Source organism: Salvelinus fontinalis, chromosome 6 (genome assembly GCF_029448725.1).
Source record: "Salvelinus fontinalis isolate EN_2023a chromosome 6, ASM2944872v1, whole genome shotgun sequence".
In the NCBI taxonomy this organism is placed as follows: domain Eukaryota; kingdom Metazoa; phylum Chordata; class Actinopteri; order Salmoniformes; family Salmonidae; genus Salvelinus; species Salvelinus fontinalis.
Window position 1 is genome coordinate 77,305,949 of NC_074670.1, and position 26,817 is coordinate 77,332,765.

At 42.0% G+C, this 26,817-nt stretch overlaps 1 protein-coding gene across 1 annotated transcript in view; it reads left to right on the forward strand.

The window, feature by feature from the left end:
• The window catches only part of LOC129858481 (protocadherin Fat 2-like), a 70,857-nt gene that overhangs the window by 38,079 nt on the left and 5,961 nt on the right, over nt 1-26,817 (forward strand). Inside the window, exons 14-23 of the mRNA XM_055927743.1 lie at nt 954-1,150; nt 3,119-3,272; nt 5,793-6,026; nt 7,341-7,730; nt 12,543-12,754; nt 13,170-13,307; nt 13,499-13,642; nt 18,590-18,787; nt 19,052-19,892; nt 21,379-21,539. Coding sequence (XP_055783718.1) covers nt 954-1,150; nt 3,119-3,272; nt 5,793-6,026; nt 7,341-7,730; nt 12,543-12,754; nt 13,170-13,307; nt 13,499-13,642; nt 18,590-18,787; nt 19,052-19,892; nt 21,379-21,539 — 2,669 coding nt within the window. The remainder of the gene's footprint in view (nt 1-953; nt 1,151-3,118; nt 3,273-5,792; nt 6,027-7,340; nt 7,731-12,542; nt 12,755-13,169; nt 13,308-13,498; nt 13,643-18,589; nt 18,788-19,051; nt 19,893-21,378; nt 21,540-26,817) is intronic.

Sequence of the window (26,817 nt, forward strand, 5' to 3'; positions counted from 1 at the left end):
TTCAACTGGTTCTATTACCGATATATGGTTCCTTTCCCTCCACTTGTTTGATGTTCCCAGACTCTCTATGTTTAACAAAGGCTATTCAAGAGTCCTTCAGTAGAGTCAAGAGAGAGGGAAAGGAGAAAGGTATTTATGGGGGGGGGGGGGGGGGTCATAAACCTTACCCACAGGCCAACTTCATGACAATATCTTCTATAATGGCTCATTATAACAGAGCAATTTATATACTATAGTCATGGGTTATTGTAACAGAGCAATATATATATACTATAGTCATGGCTTATTATAACAGAGCTATATATCTACTATAATGGCTCATTATAACAGAGCAATTTATATACTGTAATGGCTCATTATAACAGAGCAATATATATATACTATAGTCATGGTTTATTATAACAGAGCAATTTATATACTGTAATGGCTCATTATAACAGAGCAATATATATATACTATAGTCATGGTTTATTATAACAGAGCAGTATATCTACTATAATGGCGTATTATAACAGAGCAATATATCTACTATAATGGCTTATTATAACAGAGCAATATGTCTTCTATAATGGCTTATTATAACAGAGCAATATATATATACTATAATCATGGCTTATTATAACAGAGGAATATTTATTCTATAATGGCGTATTATAACAGAGTAATATATATATACTATAGTCATGCGTTATTTTAACAGAGCAATATATCTACTATAATGGCTTATTATAACAGAGCAATATATATCTTCTATAATGGCGTATTAAAGCAGAGCAATATATCTACTATAACAATGGCTTAAGATAACAGAGCAACATATCTCTTATAATGGTTCATTCTAAGTGTAAAAGTGACTACATTGACAGGAAGAAATGTGGTGGTGATGATCAAACTCATGTAGGCCTCCAGGTAGCATTGACATTGATGTATTACATTCAAATGTTTTTCCTTAGACGGAGACCCATTAGGCCAGTTCTCCATTCTGCAAGAGGGAGAGGAATGGGGGCTGGTCCTCAAAGAGTCTCTTGACCGTGAAGCTAAAGATAAGTACTCCCTGAAGATAACCGTTACAGACGGGAGATTCGAGGCCCATGCCACTGTAGAGGTCCATGTCCTAGACATCAACGATAACAGTCCTCTGTGTGTGCAGGTACGTCAGTCAGCCATGACACGACAGTATATATTCCTGTAGATGATATACTACACGTCTTATGCAACATCTTAAACACGTTGTACCGACATAGAACTTTATAACATTTCATACATACAGTTCCTTCTGAGACTTTTCAGACCCTTTGTCTTTTTCCAAATTATGTTACGTTACAGCCTTATTTTTAAAATGGATTAAATAAAAAATTATCTTCAGCGATCTACACACAATACAACATAATGATTAAGTGAAAACAGGTTATAAATAAATACCTTATTTACATAAGTATTCACACCCTTTGGTATGAGCTCAGGTGCATCCTGTTTTCAATGATCATCCTTGAAATGTTTCTTCAACTTAAATTTTTTTTTTTTTTAATTTTAATTTATTTTTTATCCCATTTTCTCCCCAATTTTCGTGGTATCCAATCATTAGTAATTACTATCTTGTCTCATCGCTACAACTCCCGTACGGGCTCGGGAGAGACGAAGGTCGAAAGCCATGCGTCCTCCGAAGCACAACCCAACCAAGCCGCACTGCTTCTTAACACAGCACGCCTCCAACCCGGAAGCCAGCCGTACCAATGTGTCGGAGGAAACACCGTGTACCTGGCCCCCTTGGTTAGCGCGCACTGCGCCCGGCCCGCCACAGGAGTCGCTGGAGCGCGATGAGACAAGGATATCCCTACCGGCCAAACCCTCCCTAACCCGGACGACGCTATGCCAATTGTGCGTCGCCCCACGGACCTCCCGGTCACGGACGGCTGCGACAGAGCCTGGGCGCGAACCCAGAGACTCTGGTGGCGCAGTTAGCACTGCGATGCAGTGCCCTAGACCACTGCGCCACCCGGGAGGCCCTATGTTTCTTCAACTTGATTGGAGTCCACCTGTGGTAAATTCAATTGATTGACATGATTTAGAAAGGCACACAACTGTCTATATCAGGTCCCACAGTTGACAGTGCATGTCAGAGCAAAAACCAAGCCATAAAGTGGAAGGAATTGCCCGTAGAGCTCCGAGGCAGGATTGTGTCGAGGCACAGATCTGGGGAAGAGTACCAAAAAATGTCTACAGCATTGAAGGTCCCTAAGAACACAGTGGCCTCCATCATTCTTAAATAGAAGAAGTTTGGAACCACCAAGACTCTTCCTAGAGCGGGCCGCCCGGCCAAACTGAGCAATCGGTGGAGAAGGGCCTTGGTCAGGGACCAAGAACCCGATGGTCACTCTGACAGAGCTCTAGAGTTCATCTGTGGAGATGGGAGAACCTTCCAGAAGGACAACCATCTCTGCAGCACTCCACCAAACAGGCCTTTATGGCCACACTTCATTAAAAGGCACATGACAGCCCACTTGGAGTTTGCCAAAAGATTGAACTCTTTGGACTGAATGCCAAGCTTCATGTCTCGAGGAAACCTGAGACCATCCCTACGGTGAAGCATGGTGGTGGCAGAATCATGCTGATGGGTTGTTTTTCAGCGGCAGGGACTGGGAGACTAGTCAGGATTGAGGCAAAGATGAACAAAGCAAAGTAAAGAGAGATTCTTGATGAAAACCAAAGAATGGGAGAAACTCCCCAAATACACGTATGCCAAGCTTGTAGCGTCATACCCAAGAAGACTCGAGGCTGTAATCGCTTTACTGAGTAAAGGGTCTAAATTCTTATGTAAATGTGATATTTCCGTATTTTTCTTTTTTCAGAAATACATTTGCAAAAATGTCTAATAACCTGTTTTTGCTTTGACATTATGGGGTATTGTGTGTTGATTGATGAGGGGGGAAAACGATGTAATCAATTTTAGAATAAGGCTTTACCGTAACTAAATGTGGAAAAAGTCAAGGGGTCTGAATACTTTCCAAAGGCACTCTCATAACACATCCGTCAGTGGTAGCCTACTTAAGCATGAATTAAATGCCTATGTCAACAACTGCAATTTGACCTAAGATGTAGCTAACTATCAATGTTTCAGTTGCTGTACACAGCGGTTGTCGTGGAGAATTCCCCGTCACGCATGTTCATCGTGAAGGTTTCAGCGTCGGACCCAGACATCGGCACCAACGGACAAGTGTCCTACACCCTCCACGGCCCCAATGCAGACAAGTTCCATCTTGATCAAAAGACAGGTTAGAGACATCTTTTATTTGGGGTCTAAGCAAAAAGAGGCCCTAATTGAAATCTGTTTTTGTTTGAGTTGAGAGATTGCATCTCCATTCTTACAAAATACTTAAGCTGAGGTCTTCAAGAAGACAAGATAGTGTACCGTCAGACCAACACAAAGGTTTGGTGTTTTTTTTCTATATTTGGTGCTTTGGCTTCTCGCCAACCATACTTCCTGTTTGTCATAGCACTAGTCTATCATCAATCTCTCTTCATTATTGTAAGTCAAACACAGCTCATAATCTTAAGAATGTGTGCTATCACATTACATATATGCTAGGAGAAGCTTTGATATGGCCTTCAATCCAAAGTAAAGTTATGACACTGGTAGCACGTTGAATGACTACCAGAAATGTAAACATTTTGTGATTTATATGTACTTCTCACGGTTTTGTTCTTGATAGATTTCAGTAAATATTTTGTCAAATGTTTTTAAAGAATTTATAGGCCTACTGTCTGGCCCTTTTCCCCACCATTTTGATATACATCTCAGTGTTTTTCTCCACCATTTTGATATACATCTCAGTGTTTTTCTCCACCATTTTGATATACATCTCAGTGTTTTTCTCCACCATTTTGATATACATCTCAGTGTTTTCCCTAACCATTTTGATATACATCTCAGTTTCTTTCCCCCACCATTGTGATATAGAGTACCAGTCAAAAGTTTGGATATACCTACTGTAATAGCTGTCGCTCTCCTCATCCTCGGATGAGGTGAGGAGAGAAGGATCTTCGGACCAAAATGCGGAGTCAGGGAAATAAGCCATTTTTATTACAAATACGACGTTGACTAAACAAAACAAAACACTTTCAAAACTTACAAAATAACAAAACGACGTAGACGCAACCTGAACATAAACTCACATACATAAACGTAAACTCACGAACAGGAACGTTACATCAAAACACACGAACAGCCAAACAGCTCCGAAAGTGAATAACATCGATAACGACACGAAGACATCACAGGAGACAATCACCCACCAACAAACAGTGAGAATGCCCTACCTAAATATGACTCTTGATTAGAGGAAAATGCAAACCACCTGCCTCTAATCAAGAGCCATACCAGGCAAACCGAAACCAACATAGAAACAGATAACATAGACTGCCCACCCAAAACACATGCCCTGACCAAAAACACATAAAAACTAACATAAATAGGTCAGGACTGTTACACCTACTCATTCATCATTCACTTTATTTTACTGTTCTTTACTGTTCTACATTGTAGAATAATAGTGAAGACATCAGACTATGGAAAAACACATATGGAATCATGTAGTAACCAAAAAAGTGTTAAACAAATCAAAATCAATTTTATTTTTTAGATTCTTCAAGTAGCCATGCTTTGCCTTGATGACAGCTTTGCACACTCTTGGCATTCTCTCATCCAGCTTCACCTGGAATCCTTTTCCAACAGTCTTGAAGGAGGTCACACATATGCTGAGCACTTGTGAGCTGCTTTTTCTTCACTCTGCGGTCCGACTCATCCCAAACCATCTCAATTGGGTTGAGGTCGGGTGATTGTAAAGGCCAGGTCATCTGACGCAGCACTCCATCACTCTCCTTCTTGGTCAAATAGCCCTTACACAGCCTGGAGGTGTGTTGGGTCATTGTCCTGTTGAAAAACAAATGATAGTCCCACTAAGCACAAACCAGATGGGATTGTGTATCGCTGCAGAAGGCTGTGGTAGCCATGCTGGTTAAGTGTGCCTTGAATTCCAAATAAATCACACACAGTGCCACCAGCAAAGCACCTCCACACCATCACACCTCCTCCTCCATGCTTCACGGTGGGAACCACACATGCGGAGATAATCCGTTCACCTACTCTGCATCTCACAAAGACACGGCGGTTGGAACCAAAAATCTTAAATTTGGACTTATCAGACTAAAGGACAGATTTCCACTGGTCTAATGTCGATTGCTCGTGTTTCTTGGCCCAAGCAAGTCTCTTCTTATTATTGGTGTCCTTTAGTAGTGGTTTCATTGCAGCAATTCGACCACAAAGGCCAGATTCACAGAGTCTCCTCTGAACAGTTGATGTTGACATATGTCTGTTGGAGCTCTGTGAAGCATTTATTTGTGCTGCAATCGGAAGTGCAATTAACTCTAATGAACTTTGAAGAATCTTCAATAGAAAATATATTTTGATTTGTTTAACACTTTTTTGGTTACTACATGATTCCATATGTGTTGTTTCATATTTTTGATGTCTTCACTTTTATTCTACAATGTAGAAAATAGTAAAAATAAAGAAAAACCCTTGAATAAGTATGCGTGTCCTAACTTTTGACTGGTACTGTACATCTCAGTGATTTTTTACATCACCAACAGTCAGTTTTCATCTATACTTAGACTAAATCTATCCATCTATATACTGTATGTGTGGCCCTCTGCTCCACTAGGAGATGGACTTAGAAGGAATAAGTTATCTATAATATGTTCATCTAATTATCTGTTCTTCTTATCTGTGACAGGGGAGTTGTTCACCCTGGCCCAGTTGGACCGGGAGAAGATGATGGAGTATGATCTAGTAGTTAAAGCCACGGACGGCGGAGGTCGCTCCTGCCAGGCAGACATCTTACTCATGATCCAGGATGTGAATGACAACCCTCCCAAGTTCTCCAACAACCACTATGAAGTCACCGTGTTCGACAACACCACCGTCAGGACACCCATCGCTGTCCTCTACGCCAAAGATCCTGACACTGGTAAGTTATATTATTGAGATAAAATGAAAAGTGTAAACATTCTGAGGGAGAGTCTGAAGGGGGCTTTGCTGATCTAGTTATTATATTTCATGTGCTAAAATCTATAGAATCAGAATGACTAGAATGGACATTTGCTTTCTGAGGTATGGTTTGAGGGACTTTGTCTGATCTAGTAATTATATTTCTATGGTAGAATCTAAATATCCCCTTTATGTAGCAGAGGCTCTACTCCTATATACGTCCCCTACACATAATATTTCATGGCCCTAAACCTCGCCCTCTCTGTGGATATAACCAACGGGACTGCAGGTTATGAGTCAACAAGCGCATCACTAATTTATGCATATTTAATTTGGATGGTGCCCTTTAAAGATCTAGGCATCTGTATTGACGAAAAGCTTTAGGTATCCTGGAGGGCAGGTAGTTTGCACCCAGTGATTCGTTGTGCAGACCTCACTACCCTCTGGAGAGCCTTACGGTTAGGGGCGGAGCAGTTGCCGTACCAGGCGGTGATACAGCCCGACAGGATGCTCTCGATTGTGCATCTGTAAAAGTTTGTGAGTGTTTTTGGTGACAAGCTGAATTTCTTCAGCCTCCTGAGGTTGAAGAGGCGCTGCTGCGCTGCTGTGCCTCGACACAATCCTGCCTCGGAGCTCAATGGAGAATTCCTTCGCCCTCATGGCTTGGTTTTGCTCTGACATGCACTGTCAACTGTGGGACCTCATATATATATATATATATATATATATATATATATAGAGAGAGAGAGAGAGAGAGAGAGAGAGAGAGAGAGAGAGAGAGAGAGAGAGAGAGAGAGAGAGAGAGAGAGAGAGAGAGAGAGAGAGAGAGAGAGAGAGAGAGAGAGAGAGAGAGAGAGAGAGAGAGAGAGAGAGAGAGAGAGAGAGAGAGAGAGAGAGAGAGAGAGAGCCACTACTGTAGGTACAGAAACACATATCTAATCATGTATTATACTGAGGCTGTTTATTATGGCTGTTTGGTGTTTTTTTATGACTGTTAGTTGAGTTTTCTTCACAATTGCACCTTGCATATTGTTTTGATAAAGCTTTGATAAGGCCGTTAACTCGTAAATTAAGTTACTACCTACTGGTTGGATTAGCATACTTTGGAAGAAACCTGAACTCATGGTGCTAAACCAACCAGACTGACAATTCCTATTTTCTCCTCCGGCAGATATGAACTATGAGGTGAAATACCATAGAGATAATAGTAGCTAGATAGTGTCCTGGCTCTATATGAAATAGTCTCTGCTCAGAACAACCAGACTGACTCCTATTCTCTTCTCTCCTTCTGCAGGTATAAACTCTGAGGTGAAGTATTCTCTACTCGAGGACAACAGCGGCCACTTTTCATTAGAAGAGTTCTCCGGTATCCTGCGCCTGGAGAGGTCGCTGGCCGAAAACACCCGGTCGACCTTTGAACTCAAGGTCAAAGCCACCGACAGGGGGCTTCCGCGAAAACTGTACTCCATCGCCACAGTTACGGTGCATGTTGTCGACCTGAGCGACTACAAGCCGATATTCTTAAGCCAGGAGTACTTCGCCCAGATCCCAGAATCCACTCTGGTAGGGTCAGAGGTCATCAGCGTCTCTGCACTCACTAGAGATGGGGCCGAGACGGAATCCATCATCTACTCCATCGTCTCTGGCAACGAGGGGGGAAGGTTCTACCTGCACCCAGCAACTGGTAAGGTTCTGTTCTGTCACTTCCAGGAGTTCCATGGGTTATTAAGGTTCTGTGAGATTCCATAAGATTCCATAATGTCCCATAAAGTATATTTGAGTTTATTTGGGCAAATTAATATATTTATGAAGCACAATCATTTTGAATACCACATCAGCAAGAAAGAACTGGCAGAAGGCAGAGAAGCCCACTTATAAGGTTGATGAAAAACTAAAGGGTATAGCAAATACCTATTCACCTGGTTATGATGCTGACTGCTTTATAGTGCCATTTCTTTCATGTTTGGGCAGAGTTAGAAGGTTTGCTTTCTATTTGACACTCAGAAGTCAGACATCAGAGCAGTGTTGCACAGCGAGGCAGAGAAATTATTGAATGTACATTGTCACTGCTGGTGCACTTTGATAGATTTTGTAAAGGTCCTGTTGATATACAGTACCGGTCATAAGTTTTAGAACATCGACTCATTCCAGGGTTTTTCTTTATTTGTACTATTTTCTACATTGTAGAATAATAGTGAAGATAGAACAACTATGAAATGACACATATGGAATCATGTAGTAACCAAAAAAGTGTTAAACAAATCCAAATATATTTTATATATTGAGATTCTTCAAAGTAGCCATCCTTTGCCTCGATGACAACCTTGCACACAATTGGCATTCTCTCAACCAGCTTCATGAGGCAGTCACCTGGAATGCATTTCAATTAACAGGTGTGCCTTAACAGTTAATTTGTGGAATTTCTTTCCTTCTTAATGCGTTTGAGCCAATCAGTTGTGTTGTGACAAGGTAGGGGTGGTATACAGAAGATTTGGTAAAATACCAAGTCCATATCATGGTAAGAACAGCTCAAATAAGCAAATAGAACCAACAGTCCATTATTACTTTTAGACATGAAGGTCAGTCAATATGGAACATTTCAAGAACTTTGAATGTTTCTTCAAGTGCAGTCGCAAAAACCATCAAGCGCTATTATGAAACTGTCTCTCATGAGGACCACCACAGGAATGGAAGACCCAGACTTACCTCTGCTGCAGAGGATAAGTTCATTAGAGTTACCAGCCTCAGAAATTGCAGCCCAAATAATTGCTTCACAGAGTTCAAGTAACAGACACATCTCAACAGCAACTGTTCAGAGACTCTGTGAATCAGGCCTTCATGGTCGAATTGCTTCAAAGAAAACACTACTAAAGGACACCAATAAGAAGAAGAGACTTGCTTGGGCCAAGAAACACGAGCAATGGACATTAGACCGGTGGAAATTTGTCCTTTGGTCTGGAATCCAAATTGGAGATTTTTGGTTCCAATTGCCGTGTCTTTGTGAGACACGGTGTGGGTGAACGAATTATCCCCGCATGTGTATTTCCCACCATGAAGCATGGAGGAGGAGGTGTTATGGTGTGGAGGTGCTTTGCTATTGACACTGTGTGTGATTTATTTAGAATTCAAGGCACACTTAACCAGCATGGCTACCACAGCCTTCTGCAGCGATACGCCATCCCAACTGATTTGGGCTTAGTGGGACTATAATTTATTTTTCAACAGGACAATGACCCAACACACTTCCAGGCTGTGTAAGGGATATTTTACCATGAAGGAGAGTGATGGAGTGCAGCATCAGATGACTTGGCCTCCACAATCCCCTGACCTCAACCAAATTGAGATGGTTTGAAAATGAGTCGGACCGCAGAGTGAAGGAAAAGCAGCCAACAAGTGCTCAGCATATGTGGGAACTCCTTCAAAACTGTTGGAAAAGCATTCCAGGTGAAGCTGGTTGAGAGAATGCCAAGAGTGTGCAAAGCTGTAATTAAAAATAAAATTCAATAGATTTTGATTTTTTTAACACTTTTTTGGTTACTACATGATTCCGTATGTGTTATTTAATAGTTCTACAATGTAGAAAATAGTCAAAATAAAGAAAAACCCTTGAATGAGTAGGTGTTCTGAAACGTTTGACCGGTAGTGTAAGCTGTACAGCAATCAGCCACTCTGGATAAGTATACATTAGTCAGTACTGTATTATACTGCCTGGTCTTATATACTGTACTTTGTGACACCACCACAAACGCAGGGAGTTTCTTTTCTCCCTGATTTCTCTTGGTGTTCCTTCATTACTCCCTTCTTTGATAAACCGTAGCAGGGCAGGAGTCTCATAGAGGTTGGTTGGATTGAGCCAAACAAATGTCTGTATTAGTTGTTAAACCATTCAATAGCCGGGCTTGTCAGCAACTTAATCCACTCGTGTGTAGTTCCATCCCAGGAGTAATCCTCCCACCACTCAGATGTTTTGTTACCATTGTGTCAAAGTCAGGAAGTCGATTTTTTTGTTATGTATTATATGTTTTATCAATGGAGACAGACGTGGAAGCTTAATGTTATGTATTATATGTTTTATCAATGGAGACAGACGTGGAAGCTTAATGTTATGTATTATATGTTGTATCAATGGAGACAAACGTGGAAGATTAATGTTATGTATATGTTTTATCAATGGAGACAGACGTGGAAGCTTAATGTTATGTATTATATGTTGTATCAATGGAGACAGACGTGGAAGATTAATGTTATGTATATGTTTTATCAATGGAGCCAGACGTGGAAGCTTAATGTTATGTATTATATGTTTTATCAATAGAGACAGACGTGGAAGATTAATGTTATTTTCTTTTGTCAGAGTCGTGTATATAGGTGGCAGGGAAGTCAGGCGCAGGAAGGTCAAATGGAGTGTAATGGAGTCTTTTTAATAGAAGTCCACTAAACATACTTCAAACACTAAATGTACATCAAAAACAAAAGTGGGTACGAGGACCCGTCGCACACCTATACAGACATATATACAACACTGACATAAAAACAATCTCTGACAAAGACATGAGGGGAAACAGAGGGTTAAATACACAACAGGTAATGAATGGGATTGAAACCAGGTGTGTAGGAAGACAAGACAAAACCAATGGAAAATGAAAAATGGATCAATGATGGCTAGAAGACCGGTGACGTCGACCGCCAAACACCGCCCGAACAAGGAGAGGCAACGACTTCGGCAGAAGTTGTGACATCTTTGGTCTCAGCTAGTCACATGAAAGAGAAAGTTTAGAGGACTGAATGAGTTTAAATGTGTGATTCTCTTTGCTGTCTTTGTTCAGAGCAGAGCCCTGCAGTATAACGCAGTACATTGGGTATAACGCAGTGTAACGCAGTACATTGGGTTGTTTTCTTAAGTTAGTCTAACTTCAGTTATTTTTCTCTTTTCTCATTGGAACATCAGCGAAAACCAGGTGGCACTTCCAATTGCATATTTACTCGCTCAGTTCCAACATGAGTTCAGGGTTGAAATCAAACAATTCAGGAAGTAAACTGAAATTCCAATTCAATTATTCTCAATGACTTCTCAATAAACTGAAAAAGGAGAAGCTATTTTTGGATATTAAATTCAAATCACTTGTCAAATTGGTGTCAAAAGTAAATTTTTGTTGCATGTTAGTTTATCCCTAACCCTTTTCCTAACATTAACGACCTCAACAAACAGACAAGGTGAGGGTCTAGAAGTCTTCAACTACCTCAACAAACAGACAATTGTACCTGTGTGATATTATTGCACATGTTGAAACCTGGTGGGTATTTTAAAGGAATGCAGGTGGCGGTTATGACTGCTGTTATGTTGTTATCTTGTCTTATATTAATGAAGTGTGTAAACTAGACTGGCAGATGGCCCAGGAATCCAGGAACGCTCTCTCTCCCCCATTTACAGGTGTCTGTTTCTGCAGCTGAGAGATAGAGAGATGGAGGAAGTGAGAGAGAAAGAGAGGGGGATGAGAAGGAGAGAGGGAAGACAGAGAGAGATGGGATGAGAGAAAGAGAGAGAGAAATAGTGAGAGAGTGAAAGGGGGGTGGGAGGGAGTATGAGAGAGAAAGAGTGAGGGGGTGAGAGAATGAGAGAGTGAAATAGTGAGAGAAGAAGAGAGAGAGGGGGGAGTAGGAGGGAGTTTGACAGAGACAACAATGAAATGACAATTATTAACGGCAGAAAATTCTCTGGTGTTTGTTTCCAAGTCTGTTTCATATCAGTCATTTTCACATCAGCCTATCGGCTGAATACGAGAGCAGTGACAGGTTTCCACCAGGGTACAGAACACCAATAGATGGACTGTGGTGCGTAAATCCAATGTACTGTACTGCTGCACTCTGTGGCTTTTCTAACCATAGCTACAGTAAGGGATGTTCAGATAACGTGAGACAAGCCAAATGTAGAATATTTCTAAAATCACAATCCATACCCAATATTACGACAAACACCTTCCTGCTACGGACATCCTTGTACCTAAACTTAACCAATAAAATATATTTCTGATCTTGAGGCAGAGCTGTCCTTGGAACAAGATAGAAAGGTCAACTCCAATCTTCTCAAGACATGTCCTTATCTCTACATCCTGGTACTGTAGTTAAATTGGGCTGGAACAGATGTATATTTTACAATCCCCATTTCTCTACATCCTGGTACTATTAACAGGTAGAACCCGACACCTGTTTGACTGCATTTACGTTGTTGGGAAACAGAACAAAGACAATCAGATAGCGCTGACAAGAACATATCAGTGTTTTGTTTTTAATAAAAGAGCACCGCAACATGGTGTTGAATATGTTGTTGCTGTGGTCCTCTTTGGAAAATGCTGTAATTTGTAAGATTTTTTAATGAAGGCTGAGAACATATACTCAAAACCCACATCTGTCAACCCAGGACTGTGTTAGTTTGAACAAGACCAAGTTAACACAGCTGTCAGTTAAATTAATACAGTTTGTGTTGTGTGTTTTTAAGGTGTTCTGGCTGTGAATGGTTCTTTAGACTTTGAGCTGTGTCGTGAATACTACCTGTCATTGGAGGGGATGAGAGGCAAGTCGACTCTGAGCGACATCACCATGGTGATTATCAATGTCACAGATGTTAATGACAACACGCCCGTGTTCGGACAGGGAGACTACAGAGCTGATGTCTCAGAGGACCTGTCGCCTGGCGATGTGGTGATGCAGGTAGCTATCCCTCTCAACCGTCAACTGTCAACTGTCAACTGTGACTTTAGAAACCAGTTATTGTAATACACCATTCAATATGTTCAATGACAAGTCATTTCCCTGAGGGGACTAATCAAGTTGTTTTGAATTTGGCATTTGGACAGACACACATCTAAGTACTTAGAGAAAATGGCAGTTTGGTTGAGCTAATAATGATCAGACTGATATTCTTCCAAGCAGCTCAGTTCAATGAGGCTTACTGTTTCCTCTTCTCTTTCTCCTCTCAACTCCCTCTTATCTCTTCCCTCTTCTCACCCCCTTATCTCTTATCTCTTCACTCCGCCCTTATCTCTTCCTCTTCCCTTATCTCTTATCTCTTCTCTCCCCCGCTTCTCCTGCTTCTCCCTCTTTCCTCTCCTTCCCCCACTCCAAGGTGACAGCCATCGACCTGGATGGGCCGTTGAACAACCTTGTCCAATACTCCATCTCCAGTGGAGACCCTCGGGGGCAGTTCAGCATCGACCCTCGCAGTGGAGAGGTCATAGTCAGGGCCGCGCTGGACAGAGAGGAGGTGAGGGGGGTTTAGTTTAGGCTTTTATATGAGGAAGGAATCACCTGGAATCAAGTTGAAAAACTGCTCAGAACAGGTTTCCCTGGAGATGCACTGTTGAAGCCCTTTGCTCTGCTAGGAGCTAAGAGAAAGTCAAGGAAGTAGTAGAACACTGGTATCCTGTATGTAACTGGTCTCTCTTCCTGTCCCAGATCACGCACTACTCTCTGACGGTCAGAGCAGCTGATGAGGGAGACCCTCCTCTGTCTACCGCGGTCCAAGTGACCTTGACCGTGTCCGATGTCAACGACAACCCACCTGTCTTCTCCCAGATTAAACACAACCTGGTCCTTCAGGTACCAACACAGGCCCTTACACACTAACACACACACACGCACGCACACACACACACACACACACACGCACACGCACGAGCACACGCACATGCACACACACACACACTGTTTCCCTCTCTCTCCCTCTACACAATCAGCATCCTAACAGCTGGTTATCCTCAGCTGCCTACACACAAGGAGTGGAATGATCAAGAGCTGAAAAACCAATCAGGCGTGTGCTGTGACTTTTGGCTAATTCATATTCAAGATAATTTATTGATGAATTACTTGAATAATTAACGTATCTAGTTTATTTAATTTGGTTATCCTATCCAAATGAATCTTAAAGGGGCACCATTAAGGGTTTTGACATAGACAGACCCTTGAATGAACTCAAGGGTCATTAAGTTATCATTAACTGTATACCATTCAATATCAACAATAGTCTTAATCAACAGTCAAATTTACTATGTTCTCATTCTGGAACCTCGTCAAGTTCTGGAACCTCGTCAAGTTCTGGAACCTCGTCAAGTTCTGGAACCTCGTCAAGTTCTGGAACCTCGTCAAGTTCTGGAACCTCGTCAAGTTCTGGAACCTCAAGAACCCAATGAACTCAATGCCACAAATAATGAATTCAAGGTTTTATTTACTTGACTAAATAATGAGGTCATTAGCAGATACAATACAGTTATTGAGACTCCCCAGGTCAATATAAATTAACTTCCAAACTCAACTCAGGCAAATACAATATTATATTCACAAGACTTTTGAGGATGAGATGGTCTTATCAATTGAAAAGAGAAAATATGAGAGGGCTACTTCATCCACATCTGCTTTCACAACCGTGAAACTATAGAGCTTCACCAACCAGGAATAGACAATGGGCTAGGCTATCAGATATCTCATTCCAGCGGGTAGGAGTACTTCACAGCCGAAGGACTCTCTCCCTCCTGCTCTCTCTCTCTCTCTCTCTCTCTCTCTCTCTCTCTCTCTCTCTCTCTCTCTCTCTCTCTCTCTCTCTCTCTCTCTCTCTCTCTCTCTCTCTCTCTCTCTCCTTCTCTCCTCTCTCTCTCTCTCTCTCTCTCTCTCTCTCTCTCTCTCTCTCTCTCCTTCTCTCTCTCTCTCTCTCTCTCCTGCTCTCTCTGTCTGTCTGTCTCTCTCTCCTGCTCTCTCTCTCTCTCTGTCTCTGTCTCTGTCTCTGTCTCTCTCTCTGTCTCTCTCTCTTTGTCTCTGTCTCTCTCTCTGTCTCTCTGTCTCTTTGTCTCTTTGTCTCTTTGTCTCTGTTTCTTTGTCTCTTTGTCTCTGTCTCTGTCTCTGTCTCTTTGTCTCTGTCTCTTTGTCTCTTTGTCTCTGTCTCTCTCTCTCTCTCTGTGTCTGTCTCTCTCATGTTTCAAGTTATATCAACATGTCATGAGTCTTTCAGTTTGATATAGTGTTAGGAAAATGTGTTTAAATGTCCTTGCACCGTTTTCCTTTGTCACAAAGAGTAACATTTTTGACTCTTCTCCCTTGCAATAGAAATCTCTTGTTGCTCAAAAGCTTGGCTGGTTGTTTCCCCAGTAACACATGCAGATCATAAGACGGTCTGCTGACTTGCCGAAGGCATCTCCTGACTAAGGTTGAATATTTTCCCGGTATTTTACAAATGTCCATCACGAGAACAAATCACTTTTCTCCTGGGTAACCCGGTATTTCCCACCAAAACCAGAAGGGTTATCATTAAAAAAAGACTATAAAGCATATAAATATGTCTGGATTTGATTTGATTAGAGCTTTGATCAGCATGAAAATTCCAACCTGATGCTACCTGACCCTTGATGAGCCATATATAAAATACGTTTCATGAGCCCAAGCCCAAAAAAGCCCAAATACAAAACATACTATATGATAAAGGCTACTGCACATTAAGCACGACAGAAAAACATAAAAACCCATAGATGTAGCTAGCTATATGCTCTCTGGGTAAATACATGTAACTAGCTATATGCTCTCCTGGGTAAATACATGTAACTAGCTATATGCTCTCTGGGTAAATACATGTAACTAGCTATATGCTCTCCTGGGTAAATACATGTAACTAGCTATATGCTCTCCTGGGTAAATACATGTAACTAGCTATATGCTCTCTGGGTAAATACATGTAACTAGCTATATGCTCTCCTGGGTAAATACATGTAACTAGCTATATGCTCTCCTGGGTAAATACATGTAACTAGCTATATGCTCTCTGGGTAAATACATGTAACTAGCTATATGCTCTCTGGGTAAATACATGTAACTAGCTATATGCTCTCCTGGGTAAATACATGTAACTAGCTATATGCTCTCCTGGGTAAATACATGTAACTAGCTATATGCTCTCCTGGGTAAATACATGTAACTAGCTATGTGCTCTCTGGGTAAATACATGTAACTAGCTATATGCTCTCTTGGGTAAATACATGTAACTAGCTATATGCTCTCCTGGGTAAATACATGTAACTAGCTATATGCTCTCCTGGGTAAATACATGTAACTAGCTATATGCTCTCCTGGGTAAATACATGTAACTAGCTATATGCTCTCTGGGTAAATACATGTAACTAGCTATATGCTCTCTTGGGTAAATACATGTAACTAGCTATATGCTCTCTGGGTAAATACATGTAACTAGCTATATGCTCTCTTGGGTAAATACATGTAACTAGCTATATGCTCTCTGGGTAAATACATGTAACTAGCTATATGCTCTCTGGGTAAATACATGTAACTAGCTATATGCTCTCCTGGGTAAATACATGTAACTAGCTATATGCTCTCTGGGTAAATACATGTAACTAGCTATATGCTCTCTGGGTAAATACATGTAACTAGCTATATGCTCTCTTGGGTAAATACATGTAACTAGCTATATGCTCTCCTGGGTAAATACATGTAACTAGCTATATGCTCTCCTGGGTAAATACATGTAACTAGCTATATGCTCTCCTGGGTAAATACATGTAACTAGCTATATGCTCTCTGGGTAAATACATGTAACTAGCTATATGCTCTCTTGGGTAAATAAATGAAACTAGCTCCAGTAGGCTAATCTTTTTGAGTGTGAACTGTATTACTGTACTATATTGTATAATACTGTATTATATGGACTGGAATTACGCACATCGCTTAAACCATGATAAATCAGAAGAGAACATGTGATTCTGGTGCAGCACATCGTTTAAACCCTGATAAAGCAGAAGAGACCATGTGATTCTGGTGCAGCACATCGTTTAAACCCTGATAAAGCAGAAGAGAACATGGGATTCTGGTGCAGCACATTGTTTAAACCCTGATAAAGCAGAAGAGAACATGTGATTCTGGTGCAGCACATCGTTTAAACCCTGATAAAGCAGAAGAGAACATGTGATTCTGGTGCAGCACATCGTTTAAACCCTGATAAAGCAGAAGAGACCATGTGATTCTGGTGCAGCACATCGTTTAAACCCTGATAAAGCAGAAGAGAACATGTGATTCTGGTGCAGCACATGCGGACTATAAAGTTACATGTATATGCTAGCAAATTTGATTTTAATATTGAAATATAATAGGGCCTGTTTGTGTATAATTAGTAGGCTGACGCATATATAACTTTCATAATATTTCCTGTAATGTTATTTGCCTCCCTCCTCTTTCTCTCTCTATTGTTGCTTCATTCCTTCCATCGCTTTCAACAGTTAAATGAAACACGTTTTGTTGTCCTCATCGTCATCACTCTGATGACATTCTTGAACGATAGAATTAGATGCAGAAGTCTTTCCATCCCCAATCACTTCTATTGGTTCTGGTGTATTTAACATTCAGCAAAAGAAGTGCTTGCCTACCTCTTCGAATAGTTTATTGGTATAAGAAATGCTACAAAAAAATAAATGTCCAGCAGGCTATTCTAGTCTAGCTTTTCCTGCACGGCTCCAAGAGCTAAGGAGCATTTTGTTAAAGAGAGGCCTGCGGAGCACAGGGCGCTTACGTATTGGGCAAGAGACAGAGGCTGTGAGTTTGAAGATTATGATGCATAACCCCATATTAATGAGCTAAATATAAGGCTAATACTGCATTGAATTGATTCCCTGAAAGAGGTAGGACATCTATATATGGTCTGTACTGTATATCAATCTAGAACATTTCAAATACGAAAATTGAATTCACATTTACTGTCGTCAGTGAACCCAGGACTTCCGTGGGAACATCTCATCCCAGAGACTGCAACGGTGTGAGATGCAAATGTACATCCATCCATCCGGACAACGCCATATTGAATTATCACGTCGCCCATCTCTGCCAACAGGGCACTCTGTTTCAGTGACCTGTTCCAGCAGTCCCAGCTGAAGTGGAATGACCTGAGGAGAAAAGGGGGATACCTAGTCAGTTGCATAACTGAATGCATTCAACTGAAATGTGTCTTCCGCATTTAACCCAACCCCTCTGAATCAGAGAGGTGCGGGGGGGGGGGGGGGGGGGGGGGGCTGCCATAATGAACATCCACATCTTTGGCGCCCAGCGGGTTAACTGCCTTGCTCAGGGGCAGAACGACCGATTTTAACATTTGACCTTGGATTCGATCCAGCAATCTTTTGGTTACTGGCCCAACGCTCTAACCCCTAGGCTACCTAGAAGTCTAGGCTTCCTGAAACCTGTGCTTGTTCTGCCAAATTGTAACACATTGATGTGAGCTCATCTGCTTTCATGTGCCGAATACAACAGATGTAGACGAGCTCATACCAGCACTCAGTCAAACACTGTAGCATTCATTCCAGGTGGAAACTTCTGGCACTAACTGGAAACTTTTGACATTTTTCAAGATAAGATTCACGATCAGCACGTTTTTGCAATGTAGTAAAATCATTAGGGGTCTGTCTTGTTTTAGGCCCTTGTGGAACGAGGTGTCATGGAAGGCTTGACCTAGTTTCCATGACTACATAACTAACGATGGTACCGTATGTTCCTTGTCAGGAGGGCGAGGCCATCGGTAGCAGCATCCTCCAGCTGGTGGTCACAGACAGAGACACCCCTCACAATGGACCTCCCTTCACTTTCCTCATCGCGTCTGGGAACGAGGACCGCCGCTTCCACGTAGACCAGGGAGGTCTGTTGTCCATCTCTGCCCCTCTGAAGAAGAAGATCAAGCCACAGCACCTACTGAAAATACAGGTAACGAATATTCCTGTAATAAAACGGATCCCTACAGGCAAAACATATTTACCTGGTTGTAATCTGTTTATCTGACATCTATACATGCCCACTGGTTATTTGGGATGTCGAAATGGAGTATAACTTTATACCTACATAGTACTAGGATACTGACATGTGATAATGTATGTTTCTATTCATGTCCTTATATATAACTTTATACCTACATAGTACTAGGATACTGACATGTGATAATGTGTGTTTCTATTCATGTCCTTACGTCAGGTGACAGACAGTGGACACCCTCCTCTCTCCTCCATCTGCGTGGTAAAGATCAACGTCACTGAGCAGAGCAAGTACCCTCCTTCTGTGATGCCCCTGGAAGTTTTCATCACCACCACAGGAGACACTTTCTCCAACCGAGTCATAGGCAAGCTCCATGCCTCCGACCAGGACCTGCACGACATCCTAAACTATAAGCTGGTCTCGGAGTCTCCAGGTGGGGGAGACCCAGGGCCGAGCTCAGGCCCCTCTGGAGGCCTCTCAAGGTTCTCTGTGGATCTGGTGGATGGGAAGATCTGGGCCGATGAAGACCTGAAACCTGGTCTCTACTCCCTCAATGTCAGCGTCTCCGATGGGAAGTTCAGCGTGTGGGCCGGAGTGAAGGTCCATGTGTGGAAACCCACCCAGCAGGCACTGGACGCTGGGCTCACTCTGCAGATGGTTGGGCTTTCCCCGGAGGAGTTCTTGGGGGACCACTGGAGAGGCCTCCAGAGGGGCCTCAGCACGGCCCTGGGTATAGCCAGGCAAGACCTCCACCTGGTGAGCCTACAGCAGCAACCCAACTCCCTGGTCCTGGAGGTTCTACTGCTATGGAGGCCGCATGGTGGAAATGTAGAACAGTTACCAACCAACCGGCTAGCAGGGATCATCGCTAACATAGAAGACTCATTGGGACTGAGTGTTCTCAAGGTGCATCATAATGGGTGTCTAGGGACAGAATGCCCTCCTAGAGGATGCAGGAACTCAGTCCAGATGAGAGGGGAGAGGCTGAGCCACTACGCCACAGCCAGGGCCGGCTTCATCACCCCACAACACACCTGGGAAAGTGTCTGCCCCTGCAACGGTAGGTGTAACTGAGGTGGTTTAGTAGCTAGACAAGGTTACTTATCAAGCTTGTATGAGATGTGCCTGAGACGTGAAGAATTGCATTAGCTCGCTAAGTCAAATCAAATCAAATTAATTTATAAAGCCCTTTGTACATCAGCTGATATCCCAAAGTGCTGTACAGAAACCCAGCCTAAAACCCCAAACAGCAAGCAATGCAGGTGTAGAAGCACGGTGGCTAGGAAAAACTCCCTAGAAAGGCCAAAACCTAGGAAGAAACCTAGAGAGGAACCAGGCTATGAGGGGTGGCCAGTCCTCTTCTGGCTGTGCCGGGTGGAGATTATAACAGATCATGGCCAAGATGTTCAAATGTTCATAAATGACCAGCATGGTCAAATAATAATAATCACAGTAGTTGTCGAGGGTGCAGCACCTCAGGAGTAAATGTCAGTTGGCTTTTCATAGCCGATCATTAAGAGTATATCTATCGCTCCTGCTGTCTCTAGAGAGTTAAAAACAGCAGGTCTGGGACAGGTAGCACGTCCGGTGAACAGGTCAGGGTCCCATAGCCGCAGGCAGAACAGTTGAGACTGGAGCAGCAGCACGGCCAGGTGGACTGGGGACAGCAAGGAGTCATCATGTCAGGTCGTCCTGAGGCATGGTCCTAGGGCTCAGGTCCTCCGAGAGAAAGAAAGAGAGAAAGAGAGAATAAGAGAGAGCATACTTAAATTCACACAGGACACCGGATAAGACAGGACAAGTACTCCAGATATAACAAACTGACCCTAGCCCCCCGACACATAAACTAATGCAGCATAAATACTGGAGGCTGAGACAGGAGGGGTCAGGAGACACTGTGGCTCCGTCCGATGATACCCCCGGACAGGGCCAAATCAATGCCTAGGCTTTGGATTACTTGGCTAGCGTGTACTTTGAGCACACAGTAGACCTGGGATTGAACCCTATCAGTCAAATAGTCTCCTACCTCTCTATGATCACAGTAGGAGCCTGAAGTCACCCCCTTCATGATCTAACTCACTTCACATTCCTATGGGGATTAGCTGGGTGCAGCTGGGAGTTAGGGGCCTCCAGGATAGTGCTAGTGATGATCTGCTTGTTGTGGTTCTTCTTAGTTACTGTTGTCCGCCTGGCAGACATATTTAGTGGTGGTATTCCGTTGAGGTTATCACCTCTTTAGTTCGACTGTTTTGGCTAAACCCAAAGCCTCAACAAACCAAATATCTCTAGGAAAGCGATGTGGAAAATCTGAGGCTGAAATGTTTTATTTTTTATTTGTATGAACTTTGAAAGATTCCTACATGAAAGTCTGTTTGATCAAGCAGATTTCATTATGACAACACATTTGAGTGGCTATTCCTAATTTCACGGACAGATAGTCATCCAAAATGTGTGTTTTTAAATATTAGTCCTACATGTTAATTAGACATGTTCTTGATGAAATCACACAATTTGCATTTAACATTTGCACCGTTTTTCAACTTCAGAGTCTGCTGTGAGTTTTGACGGGACGGGCTATCTGAAATACCTGTATCAGATTGAGGAGGCGGAGGAGAATCAGAACTTCCGTCTCTCTCTTCGCATCAAGACCTTCCAGCAACAAGGCGTTGTCATGAATACCAATGCAACCAACTGGGGGAGCTTGAAGGTATTGCAAAGCTCACATGCATTCGTTATTATCAGAGATGAAAAAACACACGTCGTTATTTGCTTTTGCAGTCTCTCATAGATCAATTTCAATCAGTTAAATTTGATTTACAGCTCATTTTACATCAGTGCTTTACGGTATCATGTATTGCACTACATTATTATCAGAGATCATAAAAGCAACATATTCCTTTTCCTTGGCAGTCCCCCCACTGTAGCAGACATTCTAAATGCCCCATTCTAAATGCCCCATTCTAAATGCCCCATTCTAAATGCCCTATTCTAAATGCCCCATTCTAAATGCCCCATTCTAAATGCCCTATTCTAAATGCCCCATTCTAAATGCCCCATTCTAAATGCCCTATTCTAAATGCCCCATTCTAAATGCCCTATTCTAAATGCCCTATTCTAAATGGCCCATTCTAAATGCCCTATTCTAAATGCCCTATTCTAAATGCCTGATTGCATATCAGAGGGCTGTGTTTATCAGGAAGAGAACATTTCCGTGTGGATTCCAGGCTCAATCATACTGGTCTCTTATCATATTATTTACTCTGCTGGCTTTATCTGTGTCAGTTGATCAATGGGACTTTTAACTGATCCAACCACTTTGTGGTGAGGACTGTCTTTATCTTCATGTCCCCGTTTCCATCAGTTCTTTCATAGCCTGGTCCCAGATATGTGTGCTGCCTTGACAAACTCAATACTCTGAGTTTTAAATTTAAAAAAGGACCAGACACTTCTGCAATTGAAATTTAGTTCAAGACTTAACCTCTACGGGATCCGTGTCCCCTTCACCCGCGGGACGGTTCAGCTAATGTAGGCTAATGCGATTAGCATGAGGTTGTAAGTAACAAGAACATTTCCCAGGACATAGACATATCTGATATTGGCAGAAAGCTTAAATTCTTGTTAATCTAACTGCACTGTCCAATTTACAGCAGCTATTACAGTGAAATAATACCATGCTATTGTTTGAAGGAGAGTGCACAGTTATGAACTTGAAAATGTATTAATTAACCAATTAGGCACATTTGGGCTGTCTCGATACAAAATGTTGAACCAAAATGGTTCATTGGATCAGTCTAAAACATTGCACATACACTGCTGCCATCTAGTGGCCAAAATCTAAATTGCACCTGGGCTGGACTAATACACTATGGCCTTTCTCTTGCATTTCAAAGATGATAGTACAAAAAAACAAAAACAAAACATATTTTTTTCTTTGTATTATCTTTTACCAGATCTAATGTGTTATATTCTCCCACATTCGTTTCAAATTTCCACAAACTCCAAAGTGCTTCCTGCTTCAGGTCCTGAGCAGTTAGATTTAGGTATGTCATTTTAGACAAAAACATTTTTAAAGGGGCGGATCCTTGGTTTAAGAGTTTGCAAGACATCCCAAAAACAGATTTGGTACGTAGGATAATTGTTGCTGGTGTTTGGAATGTTGAGCTAGAGTGGGCTTAGTGCTGACTTAGGTTTACCACATAAAGTTTAAAGGGAATATGAAATGATTGTATATTTTGATGAGATGGATAAAGAGTCCTCAGTGCTCAGATGAAACTTCTTGACCTGCACTGGAAATACACACAGGCAACACATCTCCCAGTGGATTTCTTTCCATTTGTGTGCCATTGAATGCACGTAATAGATTGAATATCCAATTTGTTCACGTTTGAAACATCAGAAGTAGTATTCACTTTTTCCATTCTTAGGCCTACCTCTGGGTTTTACATTCCTGGCACATGAGTTCCGTTTATTGTAAGAAAATTGCTTCAAATGGAATTGAAAGCATGGATATCCAAGAGTTTACTTTTCTTTTCAGTTTCTTTCCTCCCCCCTTTTACTTCACAGCGGCTTCGTCAGAAGATACGACACAATGATGTGTTTCCCTTGAGTTAGGCTTCACCGCAACAAATTCTTATCAATTCCCAAATCTCATCAATATTCTGACCCAAAAGAAAAACGGGAGAAGCAGTCACATCCATCCTTTAGAAACTTCTGAAATGGAAATTCAGTTTAGGACCTACTCACCGATCACCGGCTAAATGTTTTTCATGTATTCCTCATCTTTTAACTAAATTACCTTTTGAAGTAGAAATGATTTAGCCCATTTGAACAAAAGTGCCCGTGACAAGCCTGTGGAGAAAGAAGAAAAGGTGACTTGTTGGTTAAAACCACTGTAGCCTTTAACAGCTTAGCTCTATTATTATCAAGGAGAAGCACGCTAGAAAGACACTGTAAAGAAGCAGATAGTCTTTAATGCTACTAGTCACAGTGGCTGTACAGGACACCTTCTGATCATAAACATCTCCCGCGGGGAGCTAGCCCATCTCCAGGGCCCATAGGGCTCCGGTCAACAGTAGTGCACTACCTTTTACCAGGGCCCTATGGGGTAGTGCGCTACTGTTGACCGGAGCCCTATGGGCCCTGGAGGTGGGCTAGCTCCCCGCGGGACACTACCCCATAGGGCTCTGGTAAAAAGAAGTGCACTACCCCATAGGGCCCTGGTAAAAAGTAGTGCACTAAATAGGGAATAGGGTTCCATTTGGGACGCAGATGGTATACACACTGAACACAGTAATTGGATTTTCCCTAACTGGAGTTGATTCACGTCAGGTCCGTCTGATAGAGTCTGTACGTCAGGCAGTCTGAGCTGTTTGAAGTATCGAAGCTCCTCTCACCAAAAAAAAACAGGGAAGTGGATCCTTTAATTTCCACGTTAGCTCCATACCGAAGCATCAGCTGAATCAATGTATTCACTAACGGCAGGTGCGATGGCTAACTTTCATGCCGTGTAGATTTACATCATGGTAAACAAGTAGTTTGATTTGCTCCACTTGTATTGTTTATCGTAAACTCTAGTGTGTTTATTTAAATATATATATATATATATATTTAATCTTTACTTAACTAAGCAAGTCAGTTAAGAACAAATTCTTAGACCAGAGAGTGAGAGGTATATTTAACATTAAGATCTGTCCTGTGTGGCTTTGGGTTGGTACCAGAGCTGGGTAAAATACATATGTAAAATTACTTTCAAAAACTTTGCTGCGATTTTTTTTCTTCCGGTAGACCAACAACTGAACCAATGGAGAAGTCACAAAAGCAAAGCTAACTCTGAGCTAAATCAAGCACTTCTCAAATACTCTCTAATACATGTACAGTATAACTGTTTGACATTTGTTGTCCTGTTTGACTCAGGACAGGCCTGCTTGGTACAGGGTTACATTAGCGTGGTGAGTCACTCAATACTGTAGCAGCATCAGCGGGTATGACATTTGACAGTTTGACACTACTGTACAATCCACTTGCTCAAGTAGAGGACATTTCATTGCTGGGATAAGTTATTTCCTCTTCTGGCGCACAGCTTCAGGATAGTCCTCTTTAACTAAGATGTACGTTCCTCTCAAATTCTTGTCTCTTACCAGAACAGCTATCTTACAGAACTGATGTCCTCTCTCAATGACTTACAGATTTCTGTCATCTTGCTGTTCTTCCGTTTATACTCACCGAGCTGACCCTGGGAGAACTGTTCTTCAGGTCCTGGACCTCTCTAGTCATACTGTCCATTCTTTTCGTAGTTGACTCCACCAGTATTTGGACAAAACACTTGAAGCTATTTTATTGTTGTTGTAACAACTGTTTGTAGAACTATTTTTTGTTAGTTTGAAAGATCCTTCATCTGTGATAAAGAGACACCACTGTCCTCAATGGCATTCCCACCGTCTTTGGTCTTTGTTATGGTAGCAACGTAGGCTACGCTGTTACTCCTCGCAGTTCCAGACAGGGCAGGTCGCAGGCCAGACGGAAACAGCAACAAACAGCAGGGATTCAAACAGTCACACTCCAGAGACAGTCTGTGGTACTAGCCTCAAGGGCTGTGGGCTGTGTACAAGTTGCTAAGGAAACCTGGCTAGCTTGATAGCTAGCTAAAGTTAGTTAGAAGCTAGGCTAGCATCTGTGCCAACGAGAGAACAATGAGCTACTTCTCTGGAGCGAAATAGACCTGCTATTGTTCCTTGTAATACAGTGATCTTCCCACACCTTAATGTGATGTTAAATATTGAAAATGTTTTTTGACAATGCACGCCACCGGAACTGTTGGAGATAATGTTATATATTTACCAAAAAAATGACAATGCATGCCACCGGAACTGTTGGAGATAATGTTGGATTGGAACAGCTGAGATGGTGATAATGTTGGGTTGGAACAGCTGAGCTGGCAATAATGTCAGGTTGGAACAGCTGAGATGGCGATAATGTCAGGTTGTAACAGCTGAGATGGTGATATTGTTGGGTTGGAACAGCTGAGCTGGCGATAATGTCAGGTTGTAACAGCTGAGATGGTGATAATGTCAGGTTGGAATAAGCTGAGCTGGTGATAATGTTGGGTTGGAACAGCTGAGATGGTGATAATGTTGGGTTGGAACAGCTGAGATGGTGATAATGTCAGGTTGTAACAGCTGAGATGGTGATAATGTCAGGTTGGAATAAGCTGAGCTGGTGATAATGTTGGGTTGGAACAGCTGAGATGGTGATAATGTCGGGTTGGAACAGCTGAGATGGTGATAATGTCAGGTTGGAACAGCTGAGATGGTGATAATGTCAGGTTGGAACAGCTGAGATGGTGATAATGTTGGGTTGGAACAGCTGAGATGGTGATAATGTCGGGTTGGAACAGCTGAGATGGTGATAATGTCGGGTTGGAACAGCTGAGATGGTGACCATGTCGGGTTGGATGATGCCGTGGATGGTCTTGATGTTTGAAATGACCTAACAAGCTGCCTGTCTTCATAAACTACAGGTCAATAAAAAATGCAACCCCTAAAATAAAATGTGGTGTTCCACAGGGATCGAGTCTTGGACCTCTACTATTGCTAGTTTATACTAATGATCTGCCAAATGTATCAAATTTCAATTAAAAATTGGATGTAATAAATGTATCACTAGTCACTCTAAGCAATGCCATTTTATATCATGTTTACATACCCTACATTTCTCATATATATATATATATATATATATATATATATATACTGTACTTTATATCATCTACTGCATCTTGCCTATGCCGCACGGCCATCGCTCATCCATATATTTATATGTACATAGTCTTATTCATTCCTTTACACTTGTGTGTATAAGGTAGTTGTTGTGAAATTGTCAGATTACTTGTTAGATATTACTCGGAACTAGAAGCACAAGCATTTCGCTACACTCGCATTAACATCTGCTAACCACGTGTATGTGACCAATAACATTTTATTTTATTT